Genomic DNA, 15068 nt, shown 5'->3' on the forward strand with positions numbered 1-15068 from the left:
TTAAAATTATTACAAAAGAAACTTCACCTATATGAACATAGGAAGTGGTGCCGCTTCAACAAAAATGAGAATAACTTTTGTAAATGTTCATGAAAACAGGAAGTAGCACAAGGCCATATTCGTGCTAAAATTTTGGTGAACTTTTTAAGTCAAACTAATTGATTTGTGTGTGTAGTATTTTCGATTCTATTTAATAGGAATCTAGGTTTAAGCTAAGGCTACCATGATTTCTTTAGAACTTTAAAATACTTATACTAAGAAAAAGTTTAAATCGAAAGATACTTTTCATTATGCATAAAACAATGGGATCTAACAATACAAGCTAAGTAGGAGATTATTATAAATAACTTGTATATTAGACAATATAGAGAGAAAAAATTCCTATATTGTTAAAATATAAAAAAGTGAAGGAATGACAATAGTGAAATATGTATAAAATTTTATATATATATATATATATATATATATATATATATATATATATATATATATATATATATATATATATATATGTATTATTCTATTATGGCACTTGGCACGTATATGTGTGAAATAAAATAATTAACTTATTGTAATTTTCGTAAATAAATTACGAACAGATGTGTTTATTAACAAGTAGATATGTCTATTAATAAACAGACATGTCAATTATATACAAATAGTCACAACTATTTGTATAGGTGTCTGTTAATAAACAGATATGTCTTTTACACAAACAGTTACTTCTATTGAAGATAGATAGATATGTCTATCTAGAAAAGGTGCTATAACTTTTCATTCTTTATAAATATGGATAAGTATTTTAATCCAGATATATATACTACTTCTACTTTTTCTTCTTTTTTTCTAATCTCTCTAAATTCGGTTCGTATAAAGAATTCTTAAGGGAAATTTTCAGGAGTTGCTGTCTGCAGATTTCAAGCTTTGTTGTATCTTGGAGGTATATTGCCATAACCTTGCAATAATCTAGTGGGGGCAATTAATACCTTAAAGATAGTGATTCATCACGCCTCAAAGCCTACTCTACACCCACTGCCTCGACAAGAGGTGTGGGCTATTTTTGTTGGTTTGAAAATTGTTTAGGAGTTGGGGATAAGGAGGATCATTGTTGAATGTGATAGTTTAAGTGTAGTGCAAATGATTTTGAGTCATGAAGATGTAACGGGTTAGCTTAACTTTCTGTTTCGGGCTATTAACAGTATGTTGGAGCTGAATTGGGAAGTTAAAGTTCTTTATGTTTATAGGAAAGCAAATGTTTGTGCTGATAGAATGACCGGATTTGCTGAGACCTTTTCATTAGGTGCTCATGTGTTTGATTAAGGATTTGATTGAGTTGTTGGAGCATGATCAAGTTGCGATTGCTTATCCCAGGACTGTTTGTGTTTAGCTCTTGTTGCGCTCTCTCTTTTTTATTTTAAAAAAAAAAATAGTGTGTGTGTGTGTATATATATATATGTATACACCTTTCATTTCACATACTAATTCTGCGAGTTTACTCGGTGAACCGATAACTAAATATAAAATCGAGTCTGTTCTCTTATTGAACTGGATAAGGAATTGACTCAAAAAAAAAATTAGATGACTCGGTGGTTGAACCAGTAATCCATTGACATAATGATCCATTGACCAACCTAAATTGAAAATTTTTTAAAAATCAATAATATTAATATTTTAATAATTAAAATTTTATATTTACATTTAATCAGTAAATAAGATATTATTTAACTCTTTTATCTTTTTATTTATAGTTAAAAAGTTTTATAAAATGATATGTTTATTTTTTATTTTTAATATATAATTAATATTTCATAAATACTAGAAGATAGTTATTTAAAAAATATTATTCAAAAAAATTTTTATTCTATACGTTAATTATATATTTCATAAATACTAGAAGACAGTTATTTAAAAAATATTATTCAAAAAAATTTTTATTCTATACGTTAATTATATATTTCATAAATACTAGAAGATAGTTATTTAAAAAATATTATTCAAAAAATATTTTTATTCTATACGTTAATTATAAATTTTTAAAATAAAAAATATTAAAAATTTAAATATATTTAATATATTTATATAAAATTAATACATACATGTATAGACACACACACCTGGAGAATATCAGGTTGAAACCAAGTAGCGGGAATTAGTATAGTGCCTCTGTGCCTGCAAACTTCAAAGTGGAAAGACGTCCATTAATGATACGTCCTAGTTGCCGGCCAAGCTTGACAATGTCAACAGATTTTAGTGTCACCTACTTTCACAGCCACTTGATGTAACCAAAAATAAATGCCCACACAATAATTTGTTTAAAAAAAAACATAATAATATAATTTAGGTCAATTGAATAAAAAAAAATAAAAAATAAATATTTTTATTAATTAATAATTATATCTAAATATACTAATTTTAAATAGCATATTTCAACCTTGAGGATTGATAATAATTACATTTATATTTCACCATTTTGTAATTAATTTTGTTAATCACAATAAAAATTATTATTTATTGATTTTTTTTATTACTTTTTATTACCAATCACTATTTTATGTGGATAAAATTTAAAATTTTTCAAATTAATTTTGAGGTTGTAGCTATAGTTATTTTCAATTTTAAAAATTTAGATATACGATATGAAATTAGAATGTTTGAATATAATTATCAATTAACAAAATCATTTAGTTATTTTTTCTAATAGATCAGCAATTTATACCCATAAGAAAAAATAATTCTAGTGGTAGCCTGATCCACTTTTTAATTTATTACCTAAATTTAATTATATATATATAACACCAATATTAAATAAGCTCTTAATTGATTTTATTGGGTTAATTTAATTTAGATGAAATCGTTTCTTTCAGGAATATAACTTTGTTTTTTTAATATATTAGAATTTTTTTTTATTTAATTGACTTAATTGAGATTTTAAATTTAAAATGCCAAATCTTTTTATAAAACTGCAATTTAATTATTCTAATTTTAGTAATTGTAATCAAATTCAATATATTTATTGCAATTTTTATCAATTAACTAAAATTAGACTTTCAATTTTTGATAATTTTAGCTAATTTTTGTCAATTTTTATAAAAAAAAAATTATAATAATGGAGATGTCCATAATTATGTAACATCTTGCATTTAGTGAGGTGGGTAGTCCAAACTAGAGTCATGTAGAGGAACAGGGACGCAGGTTGAGTCAATCCAAGGGACCATGTGGGGGCATGAATAAGCTATCCCACATTAGAAATGAAGGAAGACGAGGTCTTCTTAACTATGTATTGGTCTTTTAGGCCTAATATTAGCGAAGTTCAAAGAACAAGTCTGTAAAATTAGGTAGGCCAAAAGTAAACAATATTATGCAACCGAGCCTGTCCATTACAATTAGTCTTAAAGTGGTTTGGAGATGAACAAAGCAAAAGCTAATAGGCCTGTAACATCTCGTGATCTTGAATCGTGTAAAGGAAAGGTGATTGTAATTAGCTAATTGCAAGCCAGCTATTAGTAATGAAGAAAAAGAGATTGTAGAAAACATTATTAACGGCCATATATACATGTGACAATATTCTTAATTTTAGATCTCTTTCAGATTTAAAATCAAGAAATTAAGGTATGCTAATCTGGGATAGAGCTCACAGGCATCCTACTATCACAGCTAGCCCTAGCAGCTTCATCTCTTCAACTTACAGACAACACAGAGAAAAATGGGTGATGAAGTGAACGAAACATCTCACACTTATGAATTCTGAAGAGAGGAGAGAGTTGATGTACGCAGCCAACACAGAGAAAATTGAAAAATAAAATAAAATAAACAATTAATGAACAAGAACATAAAGATTTGATCTTGTTTTTTCTCTAGGCACCTGTAACACAAGAAAACATTCTATGGCTCCTGAACCTCACAAGCTGCTTCCGAGGAGGAGAAACATGGGTCACCGTGAAATCTTCTACAGAACTGAATCGCCTGTGGAGTTTTTTCCCTGCAATATTCCCTTTCTCGTTTGAAGCTGCAGCTTTGAGGAATACCTCAGCTTCATTATGAAAATCCGCAGGGTTGTAACCAAGAGCAGAACCAGAAGACAGACACTCGTATTGCTGGCGGGTTTTGTTGTTCTTTATTGCCTTGTACACCAAAGGAATGAGGCCCTCCATTGATGGACTTCCTTTGTTTCTTTTGTAGTTGTTTCTGTGGTGTGGAAAGTAGGAAGAAGAAGTTTAATGTTTGGACAAGGTTTGGGGTTTAGAGAGACTTTTGTTTTCAGTATATTGGGTTTGGTGGTGATATATACTTCCACAAACACTTTTCTTGTTTTGGGGTTTCAAAAGTCCAACATGTAAATTTTGATTTTTTTGTAATCGGAGAAAAAAAAAATTATTAATTCAGAGATCACAACTGTGATGTCTAAAAAAATTAATTTTTTATTATAATTAGTTTATATTCTCTAAACTTTCCCTTATCTTTTTCTTTTCTTGTAAATTTTTTAGAGTAATCATCTGTACATATTTATTTTTTTTTTCAATAATTTCTAAATTTACATTCTTTAAGAGCATATTCATGTTTATCTTCGATCTATTCTTATTAATATATCTAGATTTTATCGACTTCTTTAAAAGAATTTGATATTTCTCTTTTATTATAGATTTGATATTTTTTCTTTTACAGAAATTTATTTATTTCTCCATTACAATAATATATTTTTCTTTTTATCAATTCAATAATTGAAAGTATAGATTTCCTCTTCGTGAAAATATTAATAATTTTTATATTAGATTTATATAAAGACTATGAAGTGAAACACTGATAGAATACTATTAAGTGAAATGTACTTTCTGTTTAATAATTAAATTAAATTAAGATAATTATTATTATATTTTATATAAGTGATTTATTTTAAATTTTTTTTATGTAAATATGAAATTTTATATTTTAAATTTGTATTTTATTTTTATAAAACTCTACTTTTTATTTTCTAAAAAAAAACTGTGATATTTAATTAATTATATTACAAAAAAATCCCCATCATTTAATGAGAATAATATTGCCGTGATACTCGAAGTGTTAAACTCACATCATCCAATAACGAATCATTATTTTCAAAAAAAAAAAATAATTAATTAATTATTAATGATAGATACATATAACAACAAAACGTAAATAAAGATCATTGGCAGCATACACAGTGGCCAAGTATTGAACACGCAAAAGATAAGAAATAAATGAAAATTAATAAATCTAACCACCATAGAAGTTTCTTCTTCAACTTTCTTTTCTTCTCTTTAGTTTTATATATTATTTAGAGGATAAAGAAGCATATCCCTTCTTTTCATTTACTCAGTCAAAGGTTGCGCATGCCATCTCAACGAACTTATGCTTGCCCTTTTAAATTACCTATTCAGTTTGCATTTGGCTTCTCGCCTTTTCCAGTCAATTCTCCATTGGAAAAAAAAAATTTCTTATTTCACAATTATATATTGACTTCATTTTTAAATAAAACCAAGTTGCAAACTGAGAAGGAAATTTCATGGAGATATGAACAATTAGACACGTCATGAAGTTGATAGGCTAATTAAGGTCTCTAGTCACTGAATTATTACCAGTTACATCTGCCTGCTCATACTTAATCTAATATCAGATTAGTGTTATCTATTGACTATTGTCCACACAAGCATAAATTGTCATATTAAAATTGTTTTTAAAACTGTAAAATCTAAAATTTAAATTTCAAAGCAAATAAAAAAAAAAACAACTGTATTTGTTGATTGTCTTAACAAAACACAGCCGCCTTAGGAGTGTTCAATGAACTAATTGTTCTCTACAGTTGATAGCTGACCATGGCCGGCATAGTGGGTGGATATTGTGTTCTAGAACAAGTCACATAGGCTCTATTGTTTGTCTTTCTTGTCACCTAATCCTCTTAGAAGATTTCTGAGTGATATAACTTAGAAAAGAAAGCGTCACAGATGATTGTATATGTAGTTTAACTAATTCTTTGCCTCTCTCTCCTCATTGGGATAGATATTATTGCCAATGAGCTTTAATTCAATGGTTCGAGTTTCAGTCAAAGTCAATTGTATCAAAAAAAAAAAAAACTAAATTAGTAATTTGGTCTTTCGCAATAATTGTTATTTGGACTAAGATTATGCATGATTTTTTGTTCTTCGGATCAAATCTAAAAAATCAACATCATGAGAATCAAACCATATCGGACCAAACCAAGAAACAAGAATTGGATCGAATAACCCAAAACTTCAGTTCAGGTTTTAGTTTCAGGAAAAAAAAAAATGTGATGTAATTGTTTAGAATTTTGTCAACAGAAAAGGCATGTGCAGCACACATGAATTTTATATATTTCTTTAGAAACCTAATAGGATGTTTTCTTAGGAATGTTAATCTGTGATTTCTGGATGCATGACATGGTTGGATAAGCTTGATAGATAGTTCAGTTGAAAATTTGCAATTTAGGCATATCTCTCTGATGTGGATTTTTCCTTGTAGGATCATCCTTTACAAGCATATCTAATGGAAAGTCTTCTCTACACCATCTAATTTATGTTTTGTTTTATTCCTGCTTTTTACTTCCCCCTGCTTTGTCCCATACTTAACGCAAAATCACAGTTTGATCTGCAACATCTCAGAAAAGAAAAAAGAATGCCAAAATGAGCCATGATTACTTAGTATCAATATGCTATTAATTATAGCAAGAGGTACCTGTTAAATACATTATCCTTAAAAAAAACAAGAGCAAATATTTGATGAAAAGAAAATAAGATACTGCAGAAAATTTTGCCTGAAAGTCAAGGTGTAGTTTAGGATTTCACATGCATCAAGAAATTGAAGTTTTCAAGAAAAGAAAATAAGTTTTATTGTTCATGAGTTGGGTATTAGCTATGACAAACAAAGATCAAAATGAAATATTTTGGGAAAATAGATTCCATTCTCAGACCTGTTCAAGCTCTTATGGTCTTGCAGAAAGTGCTCCTCTAATTGTCGTCCTCTGCAAATGCAACAAGAAGTTCATTTCTTCTACAATTACACAACTGCAATTATTCAAGAATTGGAGTTCTTCTCTTATCTATAAAAATGTTTCCAAAAATAAAGTTGCAACTCTTCTAATAATTAGTCTTCTTCCCTGATGTATGCCTTTGAGAATCAGGAATCAAAACCAGTCTGAACCATGTGCATTAACTCATACCATGTGACATTTTAGAATGTCAATCTGCTGTTAATTACTTTTCCCATGGTAAAAGTTCATTCTATATTTAGCATAGTTGTTCATTTTAACAAATTTTTCTGCCAATCATGATCTCAAACTCCACTATAAATGGATCACTCATTCATCTCTGTCCAATAAGCACCTCTGCACACAGTTACCACCTCTTTATTTATTTTTTTTTTCCATCCTGCAATTGTTAATGTAGCATTCCACAGTGGATCACTTATTATTTCTTTGCACTAAATGATAAAACAACCATCTTTCCATGTAGAACAAATGGATTTTCTTAACTTATATTCACCGCCCTAGTTTTCCCTATTCTGTGCGGCTGAACCATTTCCTGGCTATCAATCAAAGGGCTTGCTACATATCAATACCTTCAACCTCCGAAGATAATCTAAAAAGTTTATATTACTGTAAGGGTTCACACACACCTAACAGACACTGGATAAGCATATTTGCAAGGATGAAGGATCTATACGATTGCCCAACCATGGAACTAGTTAGTTACATATACAAACAGTTGCCTAATAACAAAGGGTAGCATCTCACAGAATTTCTCATAGATATGCCTACTGCAATACTCTACATTGAAAAACGAAAATTTTTATAGTAAATGATCCCTCTGGTGCGTCTGTTTTGTTCATCTTTTTTTATCATAACAGGAATGAATGATACAAGCAACCAGTAAAATATATAAGTGTAGCAAAACATTCGGTAAGCTCTTGAAATTAAAAAGAAATGGGTTGAAATTTTAAAAAGAAAAAGCGGAAAAAAGTTCCTAAATACATTCAAGATGATACAACAAAGAGCAGTATCTTAAAATTAAGAAATTCAAGAAAACCGGAATTCAAATACAAATTATGGAACAAATAGATTACAGTGGTGGTCCTTGGGAACCTTTTTGAGCTGAGGCTAACAAGGTTATTCTATTTGAGCTAAGGAATAATAAAGAGGGTCATCATTATGATTGAAACAATTGGTTCTTGTAGCATAAGGTCCAATCTGAATCCTCTGAACAAACAAGACCACCGCCATCAGTGCTTATAGACTCTGCACATGAACATGGTACCTGAGGAGTTCCATCAATTCCATGTTCACTGTCTACAAATATGGTAGATACAGAACCATTAGTTGAAATATTTTCATTCACTGCATCAACATTGAGATCAGGACTCCAGAGAGATTTTAAGTCATCGTTGCAGCTCTTGGCATCATCCTCTTCATCTGATAAGCATCGGCATGAATCAAATTCTTCCATCTCAAAGATCCGACTAACCAATCCTTCCCTCCATGATATCCTCATTTGAGATTGTGAGACACGTTCTGTTGCTGAATTAGAAAACCAAGAAGCCTGATCATCCAAAATTTTCTGAAACTGGGAAAGGTCAATAGAATTGGAAGATGTAGCCAAATGATCAAACTGAAAACTTGAACTGGTTGGATCCCATATTGACACATGGCTCTTGGGAGATAAATTAGCCATCTGAAGATGCTGAGCTACTGTATTGAGTTCGCAATCGAAGTTACTATTCTTTCTATCACCGTCTTTATTTAACCAGGATATGCCAAATCGTCCATCTGAGCTAGAGTCAGACTGTGGGGTTTGAATTACATTTCCATTCCCCAAGGAATCTATGGACAATGGGGAGTTCTCTTCATCAAGTTCATAGCAGTTCTTCCTCCCTTCTTCCGAACATATAACAGCATTATGATCAAACAAAGGAGGCCCCACAAGTCCTTCCCTTGGGGAAAGCAAAGATGCACTCCTTGTCTTGCTCCTAGGACTGGTAGTAGAAATACTTTTATCAGTGTCATTATTGCATAAATGTGATGAGAACACATTATTGCCACATGAAGGTGAAGCAGGAAAATTGTGTATGGCAGTCTCCTTTAACCTCCGTATACAACATGAACCGTCCTCAGAAATTTCATTTTGATCCTCATCCTCATTACAGGGCGATAAAAGCCAAAGCATTGAAGCCTCAGCAGGCAAAGGCAACATGGGAATACTAGAATTGTTGACAATAACTGGGGCATTCTCTTGTTCAGATTCATCATCGCTATCAAAACAATCAAGAGGCTTAGCTTCTCCTACAGTGAGTATCCCTCTAGGCCTACACTTCCTCTTGTCAGTGACCCCCGACACAACATGGCCAGCACCATAACAAACTGGGGTGATTGTTTTCGTTGTCGCAGACATCATAGATGACCCGCATTGTATCTCTGGAGATACTGAGGCCTGAACTGGAGGCGTCTTACTATTACTACTTGTTGAGTTTGTGTTAATATTAGTTTTAGTGTTTGATTTCTCGTCATCACCATCCTCATTTCTAACCTTATTGTCGACTACGAGATTCAAACCCGACCCATATGCCACCTTATTTAAAGGAGTCGAATTTGATCCATCACAGTCTCTAACTCCATCAACTACTACCTGTTTCAACTCTCTAGAGCAAGTTTTCATTTTATTTTTAGGACTGCCACTGCTGTCCAAAACTGAAGAAAGTTTCGAATTTGAAACATTCCTCGAGTTGGGTTTGCTTCCAGATTGAGGAAGGCCTAACGTAACTTTCTCCAACTTCTGCGAAATGGGTTTACAAAAAATGGTTCTTCTCGACAAGTTCTCCTTCGCTGGACGCACATTAGGGGCAGTCTTAGGAGTTTTCGAGGAAAGGAGTTTTACTCTAGTGGGTCTGTGACTAGTACTAGTGAAAGGGGTTTTGGTAGAAGAAGAAGTATGAGAGAGAAAGAACCTGAGACAGCCCTTAGGAGCTTCAACGGAGGACAAAGAAGAAGCATTGCTGCAACTATCATGGCCATCGACGTTGGTGCCGGAGCTAGTAATGCCGCCACCATTATTGAGATCTTGAAATGGGTTTCTAGACCTCTGTTGGTGCTGCTGCTGCTGCTTCTTCTTCTTCTTTTGGATCGTTATAGTCTCAGGGCTTCCAGTGGAGGATTTGGATTTGTGGGTATGGGATTTTGATGAGGATGATGATTGAGATTGATTCATGTTGTAAGCGTGTGAGAGGTAATTGGGTAGCGGAAATAGAAAGGTGAGAAATGATTCTGATTTGAAAATGGAGCACAGAGAGGGGGAAGTTCATCTTTTTGTCAGTTTCCCCCTTTTTTTTGGTATTATTTCGGAAATGCCATTGATCCCGTCACCAATGTTAACGTTTGTTTTATCTATAGGTCGGCCCAAATTCAAATCTTCGCCCCTTTTGGTCTCCTAATTACAATCAAGGGGGACATTAATGAAAAAACAAAAATTCAAATGAGCCCTTAATTTTACATCGAAGTCCAATTAAGTCCCCTTTTTTCTTAATAATTCCAAAACTTTGTATTTGAAACAAAACAAGTATTTTCTTGGCAAAAAAAGTTAAAATAATAAAATTTTAATTTTTTTTAATAAAATATGAATTTTTTATTTTTAAATAATAAAAATAATTTATTATTTAATTAAAATTAGGAAATTTTACAATTTGATTTCTAAATTTTACTCTATATTATACTTTAGTCTCTGAATTTTAAAAAATTAATTATTTAGTCCTTAAATTTTATACTAAACCTAAATTTTGAGAAATTAACTATTTAATCCCTTTAATTTTAATATATAGAATAATTTAGTATATGTAATTTAATATTTGCAACAATTTCATTTATTGATAAAAGGACTATATTGTTCTATATATTAAAATTATAAATACTAAAGTACAATATAATATAAAATTTAGGATCTAAATAATTAATTTCTCAAAATTCAGGGAATAAAATGCAATATAGTGCAAAATATAGGAACTAAATAATTAATATTTCTAAATTTAGGGACTAAAGTATAATATAAGGTAAAATTGAGAGACTAAATTATAAATTTCCCCTAAAATTAAATTAAAAACAAAAAAAAATATGAATAACCAAGAATCACCCAACCCCAGATTGATTACCCAAAATCACAAAACCCAATTTGCTCTTCTTCTTCTTCTTCTTCTTCTTCTTCTTCTTCTTCTTCCCTCACCACCCCCTGCACCATCCCTTTCAGCAATTATCAAATCCCACCTTACCCACACTAGCTTCAATCCCCATTACAGCTGTCGACACCATATTTTGGTCGATCCCCAAAATCAATAAAACTTCGAAACTGATCCCCAGTACTAAGTCTCCCTGTGATAGCTAATCACATTTCCGATCCCTCTTTGATAGACAGTCACATTTCCGATCTCTCCTCACAAAGAATTGAATCAATGCTAAGTCCTCACATCAGTCAAAGCCTTACCAGTCTATTAAATCGCTCACCGATCTCTCAAACCCATTGTCGAATCTCCGGACCAGTCAAGTATATTCCTGATCTCTGTTGACAAACGAAATGAACTGATACTAGATCTTTTCTTACCAGTTTTATTGCCGATCTCCCTTTCAAAGGTTTAAGAGCTAAGGTTTTGGTCCGGTTTAATGAGGATTCCGATCTTAAGTGTTCAAGTCAAATTTCCAATTTTAATCAAGTCCCGTTTAGCATTTCTTCCCTACCGATCTCATGCTTATTGTTCTTTCCGATCTCTTACGCTTAGATTAATAATTGCATTTAGTTCTTGTTTTGCTATGCTCAGATAATCAAATACTTAGGCAATTCAGAGATTTTCCAATCACATCCAATCATTGAACAAAGAGCGATTTCATTTCATACCAACATTTGTACAAGTCATTCCCCCAGCCTGATCTACATTTTGCTCATTTTCTCTCTCACCCTCAGCCTCCTCTTCGCTTTCCTCCTCGCCTCCGGGAGCCAGGTCGGCCATCCAAGAGAAGTCCTCCTCTGGGTAACGCTTTTGGAGCTCGGCCAAGAGATCCTTGTGAGCGTTCACATAAGCACCGGCTATTCCTGTCACCATCTCTTCATCTTTTGCCTTAAGCTCCTCAGTAAGGTGAGCGACCTGAGCAGCTTCGTTGGCCCGGAGCGCCTGGACTTCTCCAAGAGCATGATCCCTTTCAGCCAGAACATGAGTCTGTTCGGCCAGCTTATCCTCATAGTACTTCATACGCCCCTCAATTTGAGATATGTAATCCTGAGCGGATGAGAGTTGGGATCGGAGGGATGCCACTTCTTGGCTCTTCTTCTCGACCTCCTTACCCAGGCGGTGAGCCTTTTCCTGACTACGTCTTTGGTTCACGGGCACTCTACATTGAACTCATGGATCGGGTCAGGATGTCATCAAGATTGTCCGGAGACAGTCTGTCCCGATCCTCCCGAAGGCAGATAGAAGACCCCAAGACTTTGGCAAAACCGGGGTTCTCCCGAATAGTCCGGTTATTCTCCAGGGAAGTGATCAGCACTTGAGCGCCACGAGAAGGGGGCCTCGCAGAAGGTCGAGAAGGACCCCCTTCTGTGCTTGGAGCAACTGGAGGAGGTCGAGGCGGCTCTTCTCATCGAGGAGGAGATCGGACAGCTTCTGCGATCGGCAGTCCCGAAGGTCGGGGCGGGCCTCCTTGTGTCTCCCCAGGTTCATGACCGGGAGTTTGAAGCAGTTCCGAACGCTTCATCTCTTTCACCTTCCGGGAAATCTCTCTTTCTTTCTTCCGCTTCCTGGAACCCTCACCACCCGCCATACCTGCACAAAGAAGAGGTCAGTGAGATCGCTAAGGTCCTGAGATCTGAGATGTAGAAAATACCAATGCCGAGGTCAGAGAGCGGAAGTTCGCGATCTTGGCCGGTGATCAGCTGTATGGTCCAATGGTGCAGCTCGGCAGTCACCGCATCTAAACAGGAGAACTTCTGAGTGGCCGCCTGATTCTTCAGTTCCATCACTATTAGGCTTTCCTCCTTGTTCAGGGTAATACGCTTCGGAATCAAGGGCCCCTGGTGCCACCAGCTACGGGGGAAGTCCTCAAAGCAGGTCGGATTTTTGCTCCTCAGAATGAAGAAGCGGTTCTTCCAATTCTTAAGGGAGGAGGGCAGATCGGTAAAGAGCCCACAATGAGGCTTCGCCTGAAAAAACCAGTGCTCATCGTCCTTTCGGCGAGTTAGCCTGTGCAGTTCGGCGAACACCTTAGCCGTAGGACTGATTCCCTTAGCTCGGCACAGGCCTCGGAAGGCTACTAAGATCCGCCACGAGTTAGGGTGAACTTGAGCAATGCACACTCGGTGATATTTTAGGACCTCCTTGAAGAAGTCATCCAGAGGGAACCGAAGACCGGCCTTTAACTGTTCCTCGTATACCATAACCATGTCATTCTCTTCAAAGAAGTGATCGGCTCGGTGATCGCCGTGACACCGGATAAGTTCGTACGAATCAGGACGAATATTGTACTCCTGGCTAAACGATTGCAGATCGGATTCTTGCAAGATCGATGGCAGCTCGTCCATAGGAAGATTCTCCCTCCCTGAAGAAGGTACAAGCCTCGATGGTGCGTTTCGCCCCCGAGCTGGAACGGAGACCCTAGGAGGTTCTGGTCGTGCGCTTGGGCCGACCACCTCTTCTTCATCAGACGACCACGAGAACTGAATGGAAGGAGGGCTCGTCGCTCTCTGACCCTCGGCATCGCTCATTTTCAAAAGAAATAAAGAATTTAAACTAAAAGAAAGATCAAAGCCCTTACCGAAATCTGATCGGCGTCGGAAGAACTTGAGAAAACGAGAGGATTTTGGGTTTGTTCGCGAGAAACTGAAAATGGAATAAGAGAGCAACTGGCTAACCCCGCCCCCTATTTATACTCGTCCGAGCATTTAATGCTCACGATGTTCCAGGCACTGCATCGGTTAGCGGGACTCGCCAGCTGTTCTGACACGTCTCATGCATATTCCCAAGATTCCATAAAGAGATCGGTTAATTATAGAGCGGCAGATCCAGGTGTTTCGAATTACGGATCGGATAAGTGTCATTCAGGTAAAGAATCAGATCGGATAATCATATTAGAGCTCGGAAAATAATTAATAAGATAATTATTGACAAAATAAAATCTTTATTTCCAAAAGATCGGATTACATCATTTGGGCGATCTCAAGAGATCGGAATACATTTCCAAAAGTCAGATTACATAATTTGGGCGATCTAAAGATCGGAATACATTAGAGATCTGATTACATCAAAAGGTCGATCTCTAAAAGATCAGCGGAACATCCTATCTAAAGAGGCCTGTGTCAATAGTCAACATTGTGACTGATCCAAAGGGGTGTCACCGACCAGAACCGAGGCGTATTTAACACCCAATGTGGAGGGAAGTCGCTGTCGGAACACCCAATGTGGTGAGAAGTCAAATAAACTTGGAAGAGCAACCGTCAAGGGTCGGCAGAACATCAACAATTTACTCGGTCAAAATCGGTTCGCCGATTATGCCAATTTAACGACTCGAGATCGATACAATCGAGGTCTGCAATCCAGATCGGTTAATTGATTTAGTTCTCTCACCATCATCAGATAAGGTCATCACGATTATTCGATCACCAGGGTCATGAGTTTTCAGTCGGGGAATAAAATGGTCCATCGAAAAAGATCAAAAACCACAATCCTACCGGAACAACGGCCGGAACGACTGCCCGAATAACTAGAATAGGAAAGTAAAGAAGAAAAGAGGAAAATCAGATGGAGAAAGTTTTGGGTTAGGGGGTATATATAGGGGGAAATCAAGCATTTATTGTCGAAGGTAAAACGGCGACGCCGGAATTGAGGGGAATTAATGCTTTGACCGGACCGGGCCTGGTTAAGGGAAGTATTTGAATAATAGAGATCGGAAGAGGGAAGATCGGCATGAAAGATCGGAGAAGGACCATGTTAAGAAGATCGAAAAGGAAGAGAGAACAGAAAACGAAAGGCGCCACCGTCACCATAATCAGAGCCGAGGTAGTTAAAGCATTGCC

At 34.9% G+C, this 15068-nt stretch overlaps 2 protein-coding genes across 2 annotated transcripts; both read right to left on the reverse strand.

Moving 5' to 3' along the window:
• Positions 1–3521: 3521 nt before the first annotated feature.
• Positions 3522–4271, reverse strand: LOC110636722 (uncharacterized). Its single transcript, XM_021786544.2, has one exon. It carries the CDS (start codon positions 4149–4151, stop codon positions 3855–3857), a length of 297 nt encoding a protein of 98 aa, XP_021642236.1. The 5' UTR covers positions 4152–4271; the 3' UTR covers positions 3522–3854.
• Positions 4272–8046: 3775 nt separating this feature from the next.
• LOC110636721 (uncharacterized) lies at positions 8047–10302 on the reverse strand. Its single transcript, XM_021786542.2, has one exon. It carries the CDS (start codon positions 10227–10229, stop codon positions 8178–8180), a length of 2052 nt encoding a protein of 683 aa, XP_021642234.2. The 5' UTR covers positions 10230–10302; the 3' UTR covers positions 8047–8177.
• Between the last annotated feature and the right edge of the window lie 4766 nt (positions 10303–15068).

This window comes from Hevea brasiliensis, chromosome 2 (genome assembly GCF_030052815.1).
Source record: "Hevea brasiliensis isolate MT/VB/25A 57/8 chromosome 2, ASM3005281v1, whole genome shotgun sequence".
Lineage (NCBI taxonomy): Eukaryota > Viridiplantae > Streptophyta > Magnoliopsida > Malpighiales > Euphorbiaceae > Hevea > Hevea brasiliensis.

Bases quoted from the DNA above. Each gene is read 5' to 3' on its own strand.
- LOC110636721 (XM_021786542.2), bottom strand. From the start codon at position 10,229: ATGAATCAATCTCAATCATCATCCTCATCAAAATCCCATACCCACAAA.
- LOC110636722 (XM_021786544.2), bottom strand. From the start codon at position 4,151: ATGGAGGGCCTCATTCCTTTGGTGTACAAGGCAATAAAGAACAACAAA.